We start from the raw sequence: 20,181 nt of genomic DNA on the forward strand, positions 1-20,181 counted from the left end.
CCTTGGGTTTCAGCCCCATGCAGTGCAGCTTCAGCTTTCTGCCCTAGGCCCCAGTGAGTCTAATTCTGACTCTGCTCGGTGGACCCCCGATACCTGCTCACATCCCCCCCAGGAGGCCCCAGGCCCCTGAGTGAGAACCACTGAAGTAGCAGATAAAGCAGAACAAGCTGATGTAATTCATTTAGATTATCAAAAAGTCTTTGATGTGATCTCCCACAAGAGGTTACTAAAGAAACTATCATGGGGTGAGAGGCAAAGTATTGTCATGAATCAAAAACTGGCTGGGAGATGAGGCAAAGTAGAAATAAATGGTCAACTTTCCTCATGGCAAAAGGTTTGTATGATGACTCAAGCTTCTGTACTAGTTCTAGCGTTTAACAATGGAAAGGGCAGTGAGATAGCAAAATTTGCAGGTAACAGGTTAGTCAGAATCAAAGAGGACTGTGAGAGAACTACATAGACTTGACCAATGTAGGTAAATGGGCAACATGGGAGCAAATAATCATTTCACTATTCTACTCAAGAAAAGGGCCTGGACATCCTTGTAGACAGCTCAGTGTAGTCCTCTGCTTATTGTACAGTTGCAGTCAAAGGAGAACAAGATGCATAAGGAATGGCATATGATGCTACTACATGAATCCATGATATGCTTTTATCTGGAATTGTAGTTTTCCTGGCCCTGGCACTAGCTGCTGCTGCAGTTTCAATCAAGAGGGATATTAGGGCCTGCAACTGTGATGCAGCAGCACAGAATGCTGTCCTCGGAAGAGAGACAGGCAATGAGAGAGCAGGGAGAGGGCTTGGAATCCCCTGGTGGGGGAAGGAGTTGTAAGGCAGTTTAAAGAAGGAGACAAAAAGGTGTGGTGCTGGGGTAAAAGGGATTTGCCAGAGGAAGCTGGAGGCTGAAGCACAGTTTGCAATGAGTCTGGCCGTAAGGGGTATAACCCCATATGACGATTGGGATAGTGATGGAGAGAATACATTTTGGGTGCCTTAGAAATGAGTGTGGCTGTCCAGATAAGGAGCTGTTCATGGTCGCACCTGTAGGAAAGAGAGGTGGTTATTGGAGTGTCAAAACAAAGGATCATCGCAAGTCAGAGATGGGTGAAGGTGGGATGACTGCAAAGCCTAGCTTCAACTCAGTTAGGGAGAGGAGAAGCTGATTTTTCTCTTCTGCTGACAGTGTGTTGGTTACAAACTTCTTTTGTAGTGTTTGTAGTTTATTTTTCTAAGCAAGTATTTGTTACTTTATATTTATATTACATTACATTCCTACCAAATTTCTGGTGTTTTTTACTTTTTAAAGTTTACAAAAAGTTTACATTTTAAAATTATCTCCCTTGTATTGCCTCTCCCCACAGTAGGAATAGCCTAGCTGAGAACTGGGTCACTACAGAATACTGCATGCAGTGCTGGTCACCTCACCTCTAAAACAATATTGCAAAAATAAACGGGGTTCAGAGAAGAGCAATGAAAATGAATAAGTATGGAAAAGACTGTCCTATGAAAGACTGCGATTGTTTACCTTAGAAAGAAGATGACTAGTAGAAGACACGATAGAAGTATATAAAGCAACGTGTGCGTGTGTGTACATATAGGTTAAAGCTTCTGTTTTTCCACGTCTCATAGTAGAAGAACAAGGGGACATTGAATTTGCCACCTTTCAGTGTCAAAACTAACACAAGGAAATGTATAATTAGACTGTGGAACTTGCTTTCAGAGGATGTTGTTGAGGCCAAAAACTTAAAAAGATTCAGAGGGATAGTCTTAGCACAATAGGGATATGAGAGTTATAATAATTTTCAAATGAGGGTCATTGAAGGGATATAGAACTTCAAGATTTAAGCCAGTCTCTGACTATTAGGATGAGACCTTCATGGAGGGCAGATTAACACACACGCTTCTTCCTCCGCCCCTCGCCCCCCATCCCAACTGCGGATTCTTAACCATTTTCTACAGTATCTCATGCTGGCTACTATTGGAGATCAGATGCTGGATTAGATGGAACTTGGGTAACTGGTATGTTCCTGTAAAGGTGGAGGAATCTGTGCCTTTTTTTTTTTTTCCTGCTTTATAATCTCTAGCCAGGAGAAATAGCCTGGAGGAATATATTAAAATGTTTGTCTTCCCTACCCCTGCATAACTTTTTTATATTAGAAATTTTGGTCTTTTCTACCCTCTTCCCCTCTACCCCCAAAGACTTTTAGATGACTAAAGAATTGGTAGGATTATGGCATCCAGATTTCTCAGTTACAAAAGGGACTGAAGGGAAAAGATTTATTTTGGGGAGATAGTTTGAAAACACAAATACACTTGATTCTTAACTCTGCTAAATCATTTCTATGTACTCTTCACTTCTTTGAAGACTGAGTTACAATGTCATAAACCTGGTGTAACAGAGTGGAGAATGAAGGTGTGAACTGCTTGTCAGGAGGAAAGAAAAACCTGAGAGAGAAGATCTTTGTGAAAATCAGACTTGTAATTGCAGGCTGTGAAGGCTACCACTCCTATTCACTGGTCCTTGTAGTAGTGCTCTAGCAAAAATATGGAAAGACATGGCTTGATTGTCTTGATGTTTCAAAGCCTAAAAAAAAAGTTTAAAATTCACTTTGGAAAAACAAAAACCAGAAGGAAGAAAGGAGACCTCTTTACATGTCACTTCTAGATTATGGAGAAGAGGTAGCAAGTATTTGTAACGAGTTTTGCCATTAACTTCATTTGCAGTAGGAAAGAACATTGAGATGGTCAACTCTTGGGGATGAGTGGGTAGAGTACCTCTATCCTATGGTATGCTTGTAAAGCTCCATATAAACGGTTAGTGCTGTGTATATAATTGTATGGTCAATCGTATACAAGCCACAGAAGTAAACAGACAACACAACATGCCGGGAGACCTAGATGAAGATTCTGCTACAGAACTTTGTTTTATTTCTTTGCCATTTAGTATCATGGTGTCATGTACACCTTTATCAAGGCCCCAATGTGCTCCGCTTGAAACTATAGCAAAGCCCTGGATTTCATGTCACACTAGTGCTCAAACTAGAAATTCTTTAGAAGCTGCATTTAAATGAAAAAGGGGAAGATTTTACTGAATTAAATACTAAAATGAAAACCTTAGAGCATCTTCATCAGAAGCGCTACAGCAGTGCAGCAGCACCAGTGCAGCTGTGCTGCTGCATGTTTGTAATGTAGACCTGCTTTAATCTTGGTAAAGGAGATTGCCTGTAGTTTAAATGGTACAGGCCTATATTGTTCAAGGTGAAGGACCAGGGTTCTAGTCTTGGCTCCTCAGAGATGTGGGGGGAATGGGAATTTTTTTCCTAGTAACTGTCTGTCTGCAGCCCACACATCTGTTACAAAGGGGGGAGGGGCTGCTGTTCTGAATTGGGCTTTACAGCACAAGTGAGTCTTCAGGAGGAATTTAGGTATGCATGCTAGGGTAGGGAGTACAAAATAGCCTATGGCTACCATGAAAGAAGGCACAAAGACTAGAACAGGCAAATACACAAAGGGAATGCTTGAGATGTATTTGCTCCCAATCATGGTCCTTAGTACTTCTCTCTCCCTACAACTAGTTCCTCCCACTTAATGTTCACACTGTGCCACTCCCCACTCTAATTGTTCCTTAACTAGGCTGCATGTTATCTTTCCACCTTCCCTCTTAAATCAGGCCTTCTAGCTCCATCATCATTCTTGTTCTTTTTAATCCTAATTCCCTTCATTGTGACTGCATCTATTTGGCATTGTGGTGCCTGAAGCTGAATGTTGCTGTCCAGGTGCATTTGCACTGGAGTCACACAAAGGGACTGTTTTCTCCCTGATAAGATGCTCAAGTGTGTACAATCTGTAATTGCATTGGATCTATGTAGGGGAGGCACTGGTTAGACATCTGCCCCCTCCCTCTCCTCCTCCTGGTTCTGACTCTGTGTTTCTTTGCTTCGCCAGTACCCGGGTGAGGAGGAGGAGGAGGGGAGCGGGAGCAGTGAAGGATTCGATCCTCCCATCACCGACGGGCATATCCCGGGGTCGCGGAACCAGCTGCGACGCCCACAATACCGGCAGCGCTTCTTCCCACCTTACCGCGTGGGACAGACCTTTGACCGCCGCTCACGGGTCTATTCCCATGCTGCTGATGGCACGCAGGTAAAACAGCACCTGGAAACTATGATTACTGCCCTGCTCTGCTCTCTTCTCCCTTGCTGCCCCATCTACCGCTACATCTGTGAACTTGCTTCTCAGTGGAGTGATTCATACACAGCTGTGACTGGACTTTCAGGTTGGTCTTCTGTTGGTGTTTGGTCTTCTGTTGGTGCACTTCCATCCTCATTAAACAATATAATTGTCCCTCAAAAAAAAAAAAGTGTAGCCAAGCCATGTTACTCTGTGACATTCAGATGGTAACTATAGGGCTTAGGAGGACTGAGGCATCAAGAGTCTGCTTTTTAAAAAAAATTTATTTTTTTTGATGGAGTGGTTGAGAAACCCAGATCTCTCCCACCCACACCTGTGGCATTCACTGGAGCCATGGGATGCTTGTTGCTTTCCCTATGCATTTATATCTTTAATAGTTCAGTAGTTCCCCAACTTTTTCATTTTCTGTGGACCAGCCAGTAACTCTCCGTCCTTCCCACCATACTTTTTGCTAAGTTCTGAAAGTTGTCTCCTCTTTTGATCATCTGTTTATTCAACGGATCTCACTTTGAGGAAACCATTGATCTAGATCTGTGTGTCTTCACTCAGTCTGTGCCCAGACACCATCCACCCCATGAAAGATAGGGGAAGAGAACAGTGGGATCCTGTGATCAACATAGGTTCTTCCATATTCATTTTAAAGAATGAAAGGTGTAATGGGGGGGGAGAGGGGGAAAGCTCTGAAACTGAGATTATTTTGTCACCTGTTTTGTAGTGCATTGAGATTCTTCTTTTTTGAAAGGGATAAGAGTAATAGTTCCATCTCAAACCAATCTAAATGTCCAAGTTGTCTTTTTCCCTCCTGAGTGTCTACACCTTTCCGATCATGGATGATCACCCTCACCAGTACCATCCATTTAGCCAGCATTTTATGGAGGTTCCTTTAGTTAATTTTCTGTCCGTCAGTTTTTTCCACCCACAAATAGCATTTTATGACGTGCCCTTTGTTTTAGCATGCTTTCTATCTGTTTTTTCATTGTCTTGATTTCACTCTCCACTCTTCTCCACCCCTCCTCCACCTCAGCAGCTGCCTGTGTCTGGCTGCTAAAAACAGTTGGTATAGCTATATGCAGGCATAGCATGTAAAACTGCAGGTGTTCGTAGTGCAGGCATGTGCCTCAAGGGAACTTTGGAGACACGAAGGGCCTGATATTTTAATGTTCTTTTTGGTGTGGGAGTGGGAGTGGGGGGTGTTCCTCCTCCCCATTCCATGAGTTTTAGCATTAGTGAAAAGAATCAGATTGTCAACTCCTGGAGACCAAAGTCCTGCTATTTTCCACATCTGGTACACTGAGCAGTAGCACTACAAGCTTCCCAAACATAACTGCCCTTGCTATTGTACCTTACCTCTGTCTTGAAGAAAGTTAAGAATTCAGTTAATGCTAAATGTGGTGGTGGAGTTATAATAGCTGACTCACTAGGAACTGGTTGAAACCCATTAAACTCATTCCATATCTGAAATCTCTTTTATGGCCTATGAAGATAGTTTTTGCCCCAAACTGACCATTAGAATCAGTGCTCTAAAGCCAAAAGGTTCTATATTTTGTTTCCTGGTGCATCTGTGCAGTCCTGTTCCACAAGAGTAATGATATAAGCAAATCTCTGTAACCAGACGCATACACATCTATCTCTATATCGGCTTAAATTGTAAACCTTTGTATCATAAAATAAAATACTGGGATAGATCTATTACCAAGGAGTTGGCAAGAGGGGCTGTAAAGAAAGATTAAAATAACTAAATATGTATAGTTTTGTCAGAGCATGAGTAAGGGGGAATATGATAAAACCTTCAAGTATTTGAAGGGTGAAAATGCCAAGTAGGGAAAGGAACAATCCTGGTTTGCTAGCATGGTGGACAAGATGACTTAATAGGATTTTTTTTAAATCTTTAATTTCCTTGGCACATATTTTGAATTAATTGGTTTGATGAAAACAGTTAGGCTGGTCTAGAGATACTGGGATAGATTTAACTGGATTTATGTGGCCTGCATTGAATAAACTTGAATTGGATTGATTACAATGTTTTGGAATGAATTGAAATAGGGACTGCAAGAGTTGGATTGTAGGATTGGGCCCTCCAACCTAAAATAATTCTTCCAAATCAGTCTAGTGTAATCTATATCAAACTCCCCATAGTACGTATTGGCTTTACTTCATTAGGTGGCAAGAAATATAGTTCGGATTGGGTTAGGAATGGTTTTGATTGTGTAGGATTAGGATAATACTGGTATATCTTGCAACAGTCTTGTCAAGGTGGATGTTCCCTTCACGTGACTTAGAGCCAGAGAGTGGCCTTCAACCAAGAGAGGTTCAGCCCAAAGATACATCTAGTGTCCCAAAAGTGTTTAGAAGTAATGTTTTTCCATCAGTAGCTTTCTTCCCATAGTGCATTTCTTCTTTTGATGAATAATACAAGAGCATGTGGTGCTCTGGATTGAGGAATTTTGGTAAGATTTCTGCCTTTCTCTAGAGCAATGAGTAGGAATTCCTCAAGTAGCTTTTCCACCATCTGTTTCCTTTGAGGAAGGGGAGGGGCACTGCTGGCTCGTTCTCTTCTTTGTCAAAGTGAGAGCCTTCTGACCATGTTCTTCCTTCTTTGGTACCTAGGAATTGCTATACAGATCATTGATCCATCTACCCTGGTATCTTGCTCCTGACAGTTCAGCTCACTGGTCCATATACTCCAGTATACTGCCTCCAACATTAAATATTCCTTCAATTTCAAAGAAGTAAAAATCCCTGTAATGCACTTGACTAATTGTATAATGTTTTCAAAGCCTCTTGTCCCCTGTAGCTGACTATTCTGCACCTTGAAGTATCTGTTCTTAATACCTTTTAATGGACAGTATTACACTGTCTGTCTTTTCTTAAAATCCAGCCATATTTGTTGACTGTCCTGCAGCAGTTAGTTCCACAGGTCAGTCATATACAACATGAAGAGGCATTGCTTTCATTTGTTCTAAATTTACTGGCTGTTTAATTCATAGAATCGTAGAAGATGAGGGTTGGAAGGGACCTCAGGAGGTCATCTACTCCAACCCTCTGCTCAAAGCGGGACTGACTCCCAACTAAATCATCCTAACCAGGACTTTGTGAAGCTGCTCCTTAAAAAACTCTAAGGATGGAGATTCCACCACCTCCCTAGGTAACCCATTCCAGTGCTTCACCACCCTCCTAGCGAAAAACTTTTTCCTAATAGCCAACCTAGACCTCCCCCACTACACCTTGAGACCATTGCTCCTTGTTCTGTCATCTACTACCATTGAGACCAGCCTAACTTCATCCTCCCTGGAACCCCCTTTCAGGTAAGTTAAAGGTTGCTATCAAATCCCCCCTCATTCTTCTTTTTTGCAGACTAAACAAGCCTAGTTCCCTCAGCCTCTCCTCATAAGTCTTGTGTTCCAGCCCCCTAATCACTTTTGTTGCCTTCCACTGGACTCTCTCCAACTTGTCCACATCCTTTTTGTAGTGGGGGGCCCAAAACTGGACACAATACTCCAAATGCACCTCACCAGTGCCGAATAGAGGGGAATAATACCTTCTCTCAATCTGCTGGCAATGCTTCTGCTAATGCAGCCCAATATGCTGTTAGCCTTCTTGGCGACAAGGGCATACTATTGACTCATAGTCAGCTTCTTGTCCACTGTAACCCCCAGGTCCTCCTCTGCAGAACTGCTGCCTAGCCAGTCAGTCCCCAGTCTGTAGCAGTGCATAGGATTCTTCCATCCTAAGTGCAGGACTCTGCACTTGTTGAACCTCACCAGATTTTTTTGGGGGGGGGCAATCTTCCAGTTTGTCTAGGTCACTCTGTATCCTATCCCTACCCTTCAGAGTGTCTACCACTCATCCCAGCTGCAAGCTTGCTGAGGTTGCAATCCATCCCATCCTCCAGATCATTAATGAAGACATTGAATAAAACCGGCCCCAGCACCGACCTCTGGGGCACTCTGCTTGTTACCAGCTGCCAACTAGACATGGAGCCATTGATTACTATCCGTTGAGACCAATGATCCAGCCAACTTTGTATCCATCTTGTAGTCTATTCATCCAACCCATACCTCTAACTTTATCACATTTCCCTTTTGTTTTCATATCATGTCCCGTGATCAGAAGAGGAAAGAATAATTGATTTTCATTCCAACCCTGTGTAGTTTAGAAATTGTCCATCAGCTCCCTGCACATTTGTAACCCTTTTGTTTGGTCTTAGGGAGGTGAAGGGGAAATCAAGGACGGGGCCCCAGAAGGAACACAGCTTCATCAGCAAGTCCATCGGAATCCCTCCTATCGCCCACGTTATCGCAGGTTTGTACCATCCACCCTCCGCTATCGAAAACACCATTGGATTTAGGCCATAACAATGCCTACATAGGCCCTAATGTCATTTGATACTCGGTCCCCAGAACTCAAAATACTTGACTAAGATTTTTATGTAAAAAGCATTCTACCCATTTTACAGAGGGGAAGCTGAGGGAGGGGTGATACTAAAGTCGTGTGAGAGAATTACAGAGCCAGGAGTAGAACTAGGGTATGTGAATTCCCCATCCTCTTCCGTAGTCTTTGGTGTCTCAACAATTGGCAACATCTTGAAATTTGTCACATGTTCTCTCTTCTCCTGTACATCTACACTGCACCAAAAAAACCCCGAAACTCACAGCAACATGTCTTGGAACCTGGGTCAACTGAATTGGGCTTGTGGTGCTCATGCTTTAAAAAAAGCTTTTAAAAAAAGCAATGTAGACATTCCCACTCGGGCTGGAGCCTGGGTTCTGAGACCCTCCACCTTGCTGGGTTTCAGAGCTTGGGCTCCAGTCTGAGGGGTTTGGCTAGGTTTGAGGGAGGACCTCAAGATTGTCTGCATGGGGAAATAACTATTCTACAAGTTTTCTTGTGTAGACACTTATTCCACAGAGAGTGCCTTCAGGTGGTTTAGCTTAATCAACTTTCCAAGTGGATTTAAGCTGAACTGCACAAAGGCACTGTTAGTATGGAATAGGATCCTGGAATAGCTATTGTGCTTTAAATTCACACTTCACTGTATTCCACAATGTCTTCCCTGTATAGAGAAGCCTAATGTTTGTTGAATGCTCATGTTAACCCTGGCTATGGGGGCAGAGGTAAAGGAAAATTATTGTGAAGTTATTCCTGTCAGAGAAAATGTGATGCTTTTTAAAAGGGGACTCACAAGACTGCTTTTGGGTTGGGGTTAGAGAACTTCCAGTTTCTTCCCCCTTCCCCCACCCTACGAAAAAGAGTTATTAGATGACTGGGATAAAAATAACATAGTGACAGGTCAGATGGATTTCACATGAGCATGGGTGCCTTCCAATAGCAAGTTTGTAGACTCCTGTTGGGTTACGTGTTTTCCATCTTCCCCCCAGTGGCCAATATAGGAGTGTTCCCTTCATTCAACAGGAAATTCTCCACTCCTAGTGTTAAATGATTCAAAGAATGGCGCTTCCATCATGTCTGTTGAGGAGACTATGCCACAACCTAATTACACATCACAATTAGGATTCTTTGACCTCTTTTGGTTTCATGAGTAGGACTGATATGACCGAACATGGTTAGGTAAAATAAAGACCTGCCTGAACGTTCATTCAAGGCTTGAACCTGGAAACCACCAAACTTTTTTTGAGATTTGGCCCCATTTCTAATGAACGAAGCCCTTCCAGTTTGAAAGGACCATTCAGATGCTTGTCCTGAATGTGACCCATTTATCACACAAAGAGGGCATTAATGATGAGTGTGAGATAAGCCTTGAACTGCATTCATCTGGAGTAAGGCCAGATCTTCTGATCAGCTGTAATAACTCATTCTGCAAACAGACCCTCAGCACAAATCACATACTCGTTCTGTTAGAACTAGGACTAGAGTCATTGTCCTTCAGCTCCAGAAACACAAGCTTTGCACACATGAATAAGTCCCATATCCTTCCTGTGTGCCCCTCCTATGGGGATGACATCACTTTTGTACATTTGAAGCCAGTGAATGACGTACTGTTTTCTCTGAGAGGTCAGTGAGCAGGACTTTGCCCTGCTGTAAATCCAGAGTGACTGAGGCTTTCCTGTTAGACCTTCATTTCTGGAAAGCTGAATTGGCCCATGGTTCCTATGGTGAGTGTCAGGATGGCTTAAGTTACATAACTAATGGAAATTGGATGGTGAGCAGTAAGTTTTGGTCACCATTTTCAGCTGTATTGACTTGACACTCTCCAAACCAAAAGTGTTCTGCTGGGTAGGTAAGGAAGCCTTCATGGGGTTGTGGTGGGTATCTTGTCCTTTGTTGCTACAAGGAGATGGAGTGGATGAACTTACGGGTCTGCAGCATCTCTGATTCACAGCTGAACCAAGTTTAAGTTTGGTCTCCTAGAGTTCAAAGGGAACTTGCTTGAGATGGCTGTTATCACCTGGTAGCAATTACTGGTTTTTTTCCTATTTTCTCTGTATCTCCACCTCTTCAGAGGGCCCCCACGTCCACGCCCTGCACCAGTGGTCGGAGAGGCTGAAAACAAGGAGAATCAGCATGAGGCCAATGCTATGAGCCAGCAGCCATCCCGTCGTGGTTACCGGCGCCCATATAATTATCGGCGCCGCCCCCGCCCACCCAGTGCTCCATCCCAAGATGGCAAAGAGGTGAGTGCATCCCTGGCAATATAGAAAGGCAGACTGAGTTCTGGGACTGGTGCTGCTGACATGCATACCTAAGACATCTGTGTAGCCATTAGCTTCCTTCGCTTGCCGCCCACGTGCCTAACCCTATGCTGAAAGGCAGGGGATGTCATAGTTGAGTGTTGAGGCTGCCAAAAGAGGTGCTGAATGTGAGGATGGCTGTATCATCACCTGTCCCATTAGAAACTTGCTCAAGAACAAACCACTCATTTCACCCAGCCATCAGATGGGAATAATTCTTGGCCATTCCTGACCTGGAACCAGTACCCTTGAGGTGATGGAACTCTATTGCCTTTCCCCACTCGGTCTGAGCCATCCATCTTTCTTCAGATAAGGTGCTGTATTGGAGCCAGTGTCCTGGAGGTGAAGGCTCCAAATCCCATTCCTTGATAGTTTTGAACCAGTCCGTCCCAGTGACCTAGTTGCAGAGTCCAACAAGAAGTTTAGCGATGAAAGGCTCTGGGTTTCATTCCTAATCCATATGAAACAGCTGGTTTCCCTCCATGCTGGAGCTGAATTGGAAGTAGTGTCCTAAAGGCAAAACTCTACTATGGTCAATGTTTGAGGATTCATTTGTGGGGGGTTTTCCAAGTCTCCATTATTGATTCCAATACTAAATAGAGGAAGGGGCTGGAAATAATCATTCGCCTACTCCATGTAACTTTGTTCTTTCAGACCAAGGTGGCCGAAACAGCTATCGAGAACCCTGCTCCAGTGACCGAGCAGAGCAGTGCTGAATAATGTCCGGCTCCCGAGGCACCTTTAATATCCATCAGGTAAGGAAAATGGGAAAATCCAGAGTTTGAGTGACCTTTGTCCTATGGCCTGATGATTTTGTGAGCCAGTACCATCTTAATTCCCCCTTATATAGCTGAGGTTAGTCCTGCTTTGAGCAGGGGGTTGGACTAGATGACCTCCTGAGGTCCCTTCCAACTCTAATATTCTATGATTCTTTGCACATTGACAGGTCAGGCTTACAAAAGTCACATGACAACATCCTCTCAGTCACTGCAGCTAGAGGAAGTTGGGTTTATTTGATGGCAGTGGTGGGGCCCTGGGATGGGTATTCATGAAGTGCAAGAAGCCTTATCAGTGTTTGCTGCCTCATCTTTCCCTCTGTCTCCTCTGTAGCTCTGTGTCCCCATATGGTAGTCACGCTGGAAACAAGTGTCCTGCGGAAAGCTTTGCCTTTGGGCAGCGGGGACCTCCTTTTTTTTTTTTTTTAAATGTGTAATAAGATGTAATAGTACCACCTGATAGCCAGTCTGGGGAATGTCAGGCAAATTCCCTTACCAGGCTAAATAGCACAATTATATTCTATAATACAGAAATGATTCTGAAATCTTCAGCAGTTCCCTTCGCTGTGTGTGCATGATCCCTCCCTCAATCCCAGCTGCATCTCCAGGTGGAGATTTCCTTTTCTTGAAATTTGAAGTCCAACCAACTCTGTTGGGGGTCCCCCCCCTCTGTGGTCCTGTGCAACCCACACTAGGGAGGAAGATGTAGGACTTAGGTGTGGGTGGAAGATGACATCAGGAATAGGGGGTGAAGAACATGGCTGGGAGAGAGGTTTCATCCCAGAATACAGAATCCTGAAGATTTTTCTGGGTCTTAGCTTTGGGCCCAAATTAAAACCTGGCACAATTCCATTGATCTCAAAGGAATTGCATGAGAGATGGATTAGGGCCCCTGATCTTTAAAGGCCTGCATCATAATAGCATAACATGACATCATGCTTTTCTTTCTGTCCACACAAGGAATATCAAACTGTTTTATGACAATGTTGGGACGCTACTGTGTTAATCACACTATTCCATTAAAGTCAATTTTCCATCAGACAGTTCTTAGTTCAGAGGTCCCCAAACTGTGGGGTGTGTCCCCTTAGGGGGGTGCAGAGGAACCTTTGGGGGAGTGCATCAGGGCATGGGCCAGCCCCCCACGGGGATAGAGAGGAAGCGCCCCATGGCTGCGGCTTCTGAGGGGGTGTGGACCAGGTAAGAGAGGGAACATGACCTACGAGTATTACAGATTCAACTGTATATTTGCAACTAGGTCATGAGTAACGCAGCGAAGACAAATTCTGCCTGAGCTGTGTCCAAGCAACAGCATTTTTCACAAAACCATGTGTCAGTGGTGTTTTGTGTCTGTACTTGTTACGTTGCCTCACTATATTTGTGTCAGTTGCATTCTGGGAATAACTGGTACTGTCCCATAGCACCTCAGCAGGGGACAGAGTGCCTGGTGGGATGCACACAGAGCAGCACCAGCAGCTTGGAGTGCAGTGTACTCCAGGATGGCCACCTACTCAAAGATCTTGGCTGGTCCACCTTCCTCCAACGAGTTAGCATTGTGCAATGCAAGCATTGTCGGAAAGTGGAAGTCCTGTCTACCTTGCAAAATAAGAGTGTGTGTTTTGTTTTGTTTTGTTTAACTGGTTACAGTAAACCATGTGCCAGACAAGGTCGCTGAAAAGGGCAGCCCATTGTGACTGGTGACTGCTACCACTAGTGTGTGGATGAAAGCTGTGTTTAGAGCCAACAATCGTACAGCTTTATTGTTTTGATACCACATTCCTTGCTGTTGTAGCTACAAACTTAGTGCAGATAAGACTAAAAGTTAACTAACTTTTAATGTAGACAAAGCCGAGGAGTTAATGGAGGGAGAAGTATTTGAAGTAAAAATGAAACAAGTGATTTCTTTATTTAACTCTTCTACAGGTGCCCTAAAGTGTAAATACAAAAATAACACCAAAGAAAGATCCAAGCAATAAAATGAAAACAAGTGATAAAAACAATAAAGATTAGAAACATCGGAACTTAAGAGAAATTAAAAAAAAAAAAAAAATACCAGCAGCTGAGATCCAGGAACGCCTACAACCAATGCATGGAGAGAAAGAGAGCGAGAGACAGAGCAACCTCCCCAGCTTCCATGGCAACTGCGGGGTTTTTTAAATTTCACCATTTCGCTATTAAATGTGTGTTGTTTTTTCCCCCCTCCAGTTTTTCTTTTGGTACTAAACTGTAAAAAGAGAAGGTGGGGGAGGGGAAAAAATCAACCAAAGATATGAAATTTTAAGTCAAAAGCTTTTTTTACTGGATGCTGGTGCTACTAAAACCTCCCAGATGTGATGAGGGGTTTTGTTTGTTTGGGGTTTTTTTGTGCCAGTCCTGCTTAATTTCAGGACACGGGGAGGAGAAATTTCCGCTTTCCTTTGTAAGATCTATATGAAAATGTGCAGTGTGGGTGATGTTCCTCACAAATAAAAGTGATTTAACTTCCAAAAAACAAACAGATGGGGTAGAAGTGTCTTATTACTTTTAAAACAGCTATCGTTTTCGTATTTAAATGCTGAAAGATCAAAGTATAGTAGTTTCAGGCTGTCATGAATATACTTCATTTGTTTACAGTGCTCAAAAGCATGTACAGAAATTCAGATATGCTTGTGTTATGCCCACTTTGTGCCAACACAGCCAGTGTACAGTGGTCCCAAAGCTGCTGTAATACCTCCTTCCTTGGACTTCCCTGGTGCTGTCATAGAACAAACATAACCAATGGTGTATCCCTTCTTTGAGTGATTGCACAAGTGCATTTCACTGTTGTGGTGTGCATGTGCCCCACATACAGTTGTCAGAAATTGTTCCCTCCGTGGTACCTGTCAGGGCAGCTCAAACACCCTCTGCCACGTTCTACTGTATGTTGGTAGAAAGGGTCCAGCCTTCCCATATCCCCCTTAGTTCCTCCTTGCTGCTCATGATGGTCATTGGAATTGCTTGCCATGCCTTGGTAAGTGCTCTGGTTTGCTGAAAATTGTATTGTAAATAATGTTCTGGTTTTATAGGAGAGAGGGTTAGTTTCTTTTTCTGTCCTGTCCCTGGTTTGGGATTTCTATTTCTCAGTGCCGAGGGATGCTTCAGTCACTGGGCTTCAAACCCAGTGTTTCTTGTGGTAAGCTGATGCCCATGTGCAGTCCACAATCAAGCTGCTTGACATGTTTAGAGTGAGTCAGTGACAAAGCCAGGAGCGGAACCCAGATATTTGAACTTCCGGTTCCCCAATCTAATGTGTACCTTGTGACTGACTCAATTGTAGGGGTTTCATTTTCATAGTGTTTCAATTGGCAGTTTAGCTCATCTCTTTAGGATCCCTGTTGCTGAATGAGGCACAGGCTGAGTCACTTGCCTAAGGTCACATAGACATTCCATGGCAGAGCAGGGAAATTAATGTGGGTCTCTTACATCCCAGGCCAGTGCCCCAATCACTGAGCCATTCTTCTTCCCAATCTAGCTAGTAGATTCTTCTAAATGACTCGTAAGACTTTGTGCTTTATCACCTTTTATCCAAGGATCAAAAAGTGCTTTAGAGCCTGTGATGAGCTAGGCCCTGATTCAGCAATGTGCTTAAGCATGTTCTTAAATTTTAAGCATGTGAGTCATCCCCTTGAAATCAATAGGATGAAACCAACATCCTAGGTAGGGGAAGTGGGTGCCAGCCTAGGCAGGTAGAGTTCAGGATCCTGACAAAAGGAAGAAAGAGCAGCCGAATATGAACCCTGGACTTCAGAAAAGCAGCTTTGACTCCCTCAGGGGGCTGATTGGCAGGACCCCTGGGAGGCTAAGATGAGGGGGAAAGGAATCCAAGAGAGCTGGCTGTATTTTAAAGAAACCTTATTGAGGGGGCAGGAGCAAACTATCCCAATGTGCAGAAAGAACAGCAAATATGGCAGGCGGCCAGCTTGGCTTAACAGAGAAATCTTTGGTGATCTTAAGCACAAAAAGGAAGCTTACAAGAAGTGGAAGCTTGGTCAAATGACTAGGGCGGAGTATAAAAATACTGCTCGAGCATGCAGGAATAAAATGAGAAAGGCCAACGCGCATTTGGAGTTGCATCTAGCAAGGGACGTGAAGGGTAACGAAGGATTTCTGTAGGTATGTTAGCAACAAGAAGAAGGTCGGAGAAGTGTGGACCCCTTACTGAATGGGTGAGGCAACCTAGTGACAGATGATGGGGGTCCTCCACTATAACTTTCATATCTGCTGCCAAGAAAGATGACCACAGCCAAGCATTCCTCCTCGAGACTGCAGATGCCAAAGCTCTAGCAGAAGAATCTGGAAGGAGCATCGCATGATGCCCTGAGGGCTTGTTTTGCCACGTTCTGTCATGAGAGAAGAGTATTAGCCAATCTCTGTTTGTCCTCTGGCAAGTGCTGCACAAAAACAGCCATCTTTTTCACATTTTTCAAAATGATAGTGGGCCATCACAGCCTGATAATTAGCCACCTAAATATCCAGAGAAAAGGGGGAAAAAACCTCCTTTCTCCCCAGTCAATCAATCTTCCTCCCCTCTTTATCTGTTGGAGTAGATCAGATCTAAATTTGTTTCTAGCAGCAGCCACCACTGGGTGTGAAAATATGAAACCCTTCCTACCGCACCTGGTAAAGTTTGTCTGCCTTCTTTGATACAGACTGACAGGAAGCAAGAGTTGGCCAAATAGCCTTAGCAGGCTGCAAAAGTCCATCCAAAATAGGAACTGACCTTCTATTCCTGGAGTTAGTTCCCACAATGTCAAATACAGGGTATATGGCAGAAAAGCCTACTGGTAGTTCACTACTCTGTATCAGCAACTCATTGCACCTGACACATGTGTTTCACCAAAAAGTGACTTATTAGGCATCAACTGAAAGCCAGTGACACATTGATCATTTGTGAAATGTGTTAACACTATACAAAGAATTATGGATACTTACTGATATTATGCTTTTAAAGTCTGTAATAAGGCAGAGTGGACAAACAGGTCTTCTGCCAGATAAAAGCATGTCTATTCAATGGTCTCAGTCTCTAACATAGATTAAGCATTGTGAAGACAAAAACAATGGGCGTTACATTTGCATACTAGGTCAACAGGAAAAAATGTTGACAGGAGGATGTAAAATCCACAGGGGATCACCCTGGCTCTAGAAATAAAGACAATAAGCTTTGAAAAATATAAGGAAAAGCAGGACATTTTGTTATCTATTTCACTAAGGGATATCCTTGGTAGTGTGAAGTGGTTTGTGATATTCTGGTTCCTTGTTTAACTGAAAATCAGCAAGCTATGCAGAACAGCTTAAATGAGAAACTACTTTAAAGAAGGGTTGTAACCAGTTAAGTTAAATTTTAGTCTCTATACTTCTGTTTTATTTGTAAGCATTTCTGTTTCTGTTATTCTTACTCAATACTCACTTGAATCTGTGAATCTCTGCTCTTTGTTAATAAACTTCTATTTGTTTTTGCCATAAATAGATTACAGTGATAGTATATGTTATAAAAGATCTGATCCAGAATTGTAGCTTATAGTATATATAAGTAGTGTATATATACACTGTCTCTTTGGCAACAATGGTCTTGGTAATTACAGCGTCTCCAGTGACAGGGGCTGTACACTAAAGGGAGATGCTTCTGAGGTATCAGAGGACTGCGGTACACCAAGTGTTACCTGCAAGGTGAAGTGAAAGCTGGCAAAGCTTCTGAGGATAGTGTTTGGGTGGTTAACAAAGAGCTGATGCCCAGTTTACCACCAGCAAGTCTTCTGCTGAGACAGGTGTGTAACAAGGTGACTCACAGTCCTAGGAACCCTGAGAAAGCATCAAAGGCTGAGAGGTCTCCTCCACAACCATTGAAGGTAGATTCAATGTGGCTACCATACAATTCAAAACGTCATGGAACCGTAGTGCAGCCTCAGAAAGGAGGATGCTGAAGCCACACTCACATGCTCTTGAGGTGGCAAGTCTGCATTGAGATCTGTGTCCAGTTGCTCCTTTTTCCAAAACAGGAGCCAATACCTTCTCCTCTTCTTCAGAGAGTGTATCTGGTACCATTGTCTGTGCCAACAGATCCAGAGGTGCTGGATCCGAGAGTTGATATGCCCCCAGATCCTGATCAGAGGAAACTTCGCTTCTCTATCTATGAGGAAGATGATAAAAAAAACTGTTGTGCCTGAATCCAGTAGGGCTACAAAGACCATGGCTGCCAGTCACTCAGGAGGAAGAGGATGGACATCGGCCACTACTGTTATCTTTGGCTTCAATGACAGCTCCAGAACTGGAGTGGAGGATGGGTCTGCACCACAGAGTTACAAGCTATCAGAGAAACACTCTGCTGCCCAACTGTGGGCTTTGAAGACTTGAATTTTGACATTGGAACTATAGTGGCCAGGTCTGTATTAGATGGATCCAATAAGTCTGGCAAGCGGGATCGGGCACTGCTCACAATGGCCATCTACTCCCATGGCTTTTTCTTCTTTGGCACCAGTGCAGCTGGAACCAACATAGTTTTCAGTTCCTTGACAGGCCAAGGGTTTTTTTTTTCTATCTCCGGTGCCTTTGAAGCATTGGCAATTTTTATCAGCTGATTGGAACCTGGTACCAATAACGATCCTGATGACTTCAAGCTTTTCTTACTTGAAGACGCCACTGGAGCCAAATCTGGCCTCTTAGTCTTCAGTTCCAATGAACCTCTGGAACTGGATGGTTTAGTAGCCAGAGCTTCTTTCAGCAACAGAAACCGAAGACTGGTCTGCCTATTATGAGCTCAAGGAGTGAAAGTTCTCAAATGGAGCAACTGGAGGGAAAGTGTTCTTTGTCCAGATACTTAAGACATCTCACATGCTCGTCTGATGCTGGGAAAACAGATAGGCACAAACTCAACGTCTGACTTTTTCTTCTGTAGATACACCATAACATTACAGAAGTGATCTTAACATCTATACACTCGATCTGTACTATAACACTAGCTATACTACTATACTATATAAAAAGAAGACTAAATGACACTTACAGTAGAGAAAACCCCAGTTCTAAGGGACTGGAATAATTCATTTCGGCCTGCCATGGAACTGAGGCAGGAGAGTGCAGTGCCCCTTTATATAGCCTCGTCCTTGGAACATTCAGAGATACCTAGGGGAAGGGGAGCATGTGCACTCCAGCAGGCGCTGCTTGGAGAAGATTCTATCATCAAGGGCCACCAGGAGGTGCAGTACTCAAAGTGGGAATATGCAGAGTCACTTCAAGAACTTAATCATGTTGTCCATGCCATTTTCACTACATATGGTCAAGCACTGGTGTAGCTCAGGAGTTCATTCAAGTGTACTATCAAGGAGTACATTGATATATTATCAGCATATCAATAAGTGAGAGGAGAATCAGAGCCATCTTACCTGTTGTGAGAAGGATGCGAGTGTCTTAGGTGTCACTCTGAGATGTTCCCAGAAGAAACAACAAACAGGAAGAAGAAACTTTGTCCAGCTTTACTGTGTCTGCTTCACGGGTCTCCACCATATTTCCTGACTATTGTCATAGCACATGTAGTCCCCAATGCTTACTAAGATTTTATGTGGACTGATGACTAGCCAGTCTTATCTCCAGTCGGATAAATCAACTACTGAAGGTTAGTCACGGGCAGTTTTGTATAAAGTGATTCCTTAACAGGTTGGGGATTAGGCCACAAGCTCTATCCTGTGGCCAAGAGTAAAAGGCTTAAAGGTCAATTGATGTATATTCTTGTGGATTCTGTCGTTAGTGTTTAGTGTGTTGCTTTTATTGAAATTGTATGTGTATGTGTGTGCATACGTGCGTGTGTTAAGCCTGTGTCACTTTCATATATCTTTTGTGTCCAGAATTCTTAAGTCTTTTTTACCTGATCTGTGGAGTGGCTCATTGCCTCCCTTAACTAAAAGTAAATATTTGATCCTTCAGAAAAAACAGCTCATCTTCCATTTAAAAAGTTCTTGATCAATAAATATGCTATGTCTATGCCAAGCTGTAAATATCCAGCAATTTCCAGTCTCTAGGACAGTATCTGGAACGCAGGATGATGGTTTTAGGGGTCACTGCAACGAATACTGGAGTCACTCTCCTATTAAATCACTTACTTTTATTTAATATGAGTTTTCTAAGGGATGCTATTCTTCTTGAACTCATTTATTCAGTCTAATCTGCATCAGCCAGAAACAGTAGATAATCCTTGCGGAGCTACCACCAGTACTCAAGCCTTGCATAAATCCAACAGAAATGACACCTCGTGTGATTTATATAGCTGTGTGTGGCACATCAGGTATATATACTTCTTCCACTTCTCCAAGATACCGAATATAGTGAAAAGTACAAAAAGATATAGAGGTGAGTCCAGCATGCCTAAAACACAAAGACAAGGAAAGAACTTTGAATATTTAAAATATTTCCTTTTTAAAATTGTGAATTTAGCAGTGATGGAATATGTAAATATATAGCTATTGCAAGTGGGCAAGACAAGCAAGGCAAGGTTAAGGGGGGAAAAAATCAACAGCTAA

The 20,181-nt window shown here is 43.2% G+C and overlaps 1 protein-coding gene across 2 annotated transcripts in view; it reads left to right on the top strand.

The window, feature by feature from the left end:
- The window catches only part of YBX3 (Y-box binding protein 3), a 38,536-nt gene extending 24,388 nt beyond the window's left edge, over positions 1–14,148 (top strand). Inside the window, exons 6-10 of one of the 2 annotated variants that reach the window (XM_067565677.1) lie at positions 3,946–4,143; positions 8,399–8,493; positions 10,652–10,823; positions 11,535–11,635; positions 13,577–14,148. In XM_067565677.1, the coding sequence (XP_067421778.1) occupies positions 3,946–4,143; positions 8,399–8,493; positions 10,652–10,823; positions 11,535–11,600 (531 nt within the window). In that variant the 3' untranslated portion in view covers positions 11,601–11,635; positions 13,577–14,148. The remainder of the gene's footprint in view (positions 1–3,945; positions 4,144–8,398; positions 8,494–10,651; positions 10,824–11,534; positions 11,636–13,576) is intronic. The other variant, XM_067565678.1, reaches the window with a different exon arrangement.
- Positions 14,149–20,181: the final 6,033 nt, after the last annotated feature.

This window comes from Emydura macquarii, unplaced genomic scaffold (assembly GCF_026122565.2).
Source record: "Emydura macquarii macquarii isolate MOO-44397 ecotype Brisbane River unplaced genomic scaffold, CSIRO-AGI_Emac_v2 contig_2694, whole genome shotgun sequence".
NCBI classification, from domain to species: domain Eukaryota; kingdom Metazoa; phylum Chordata; order Testudines; family Chelidae; genus Emydura; species Emydura macquarii.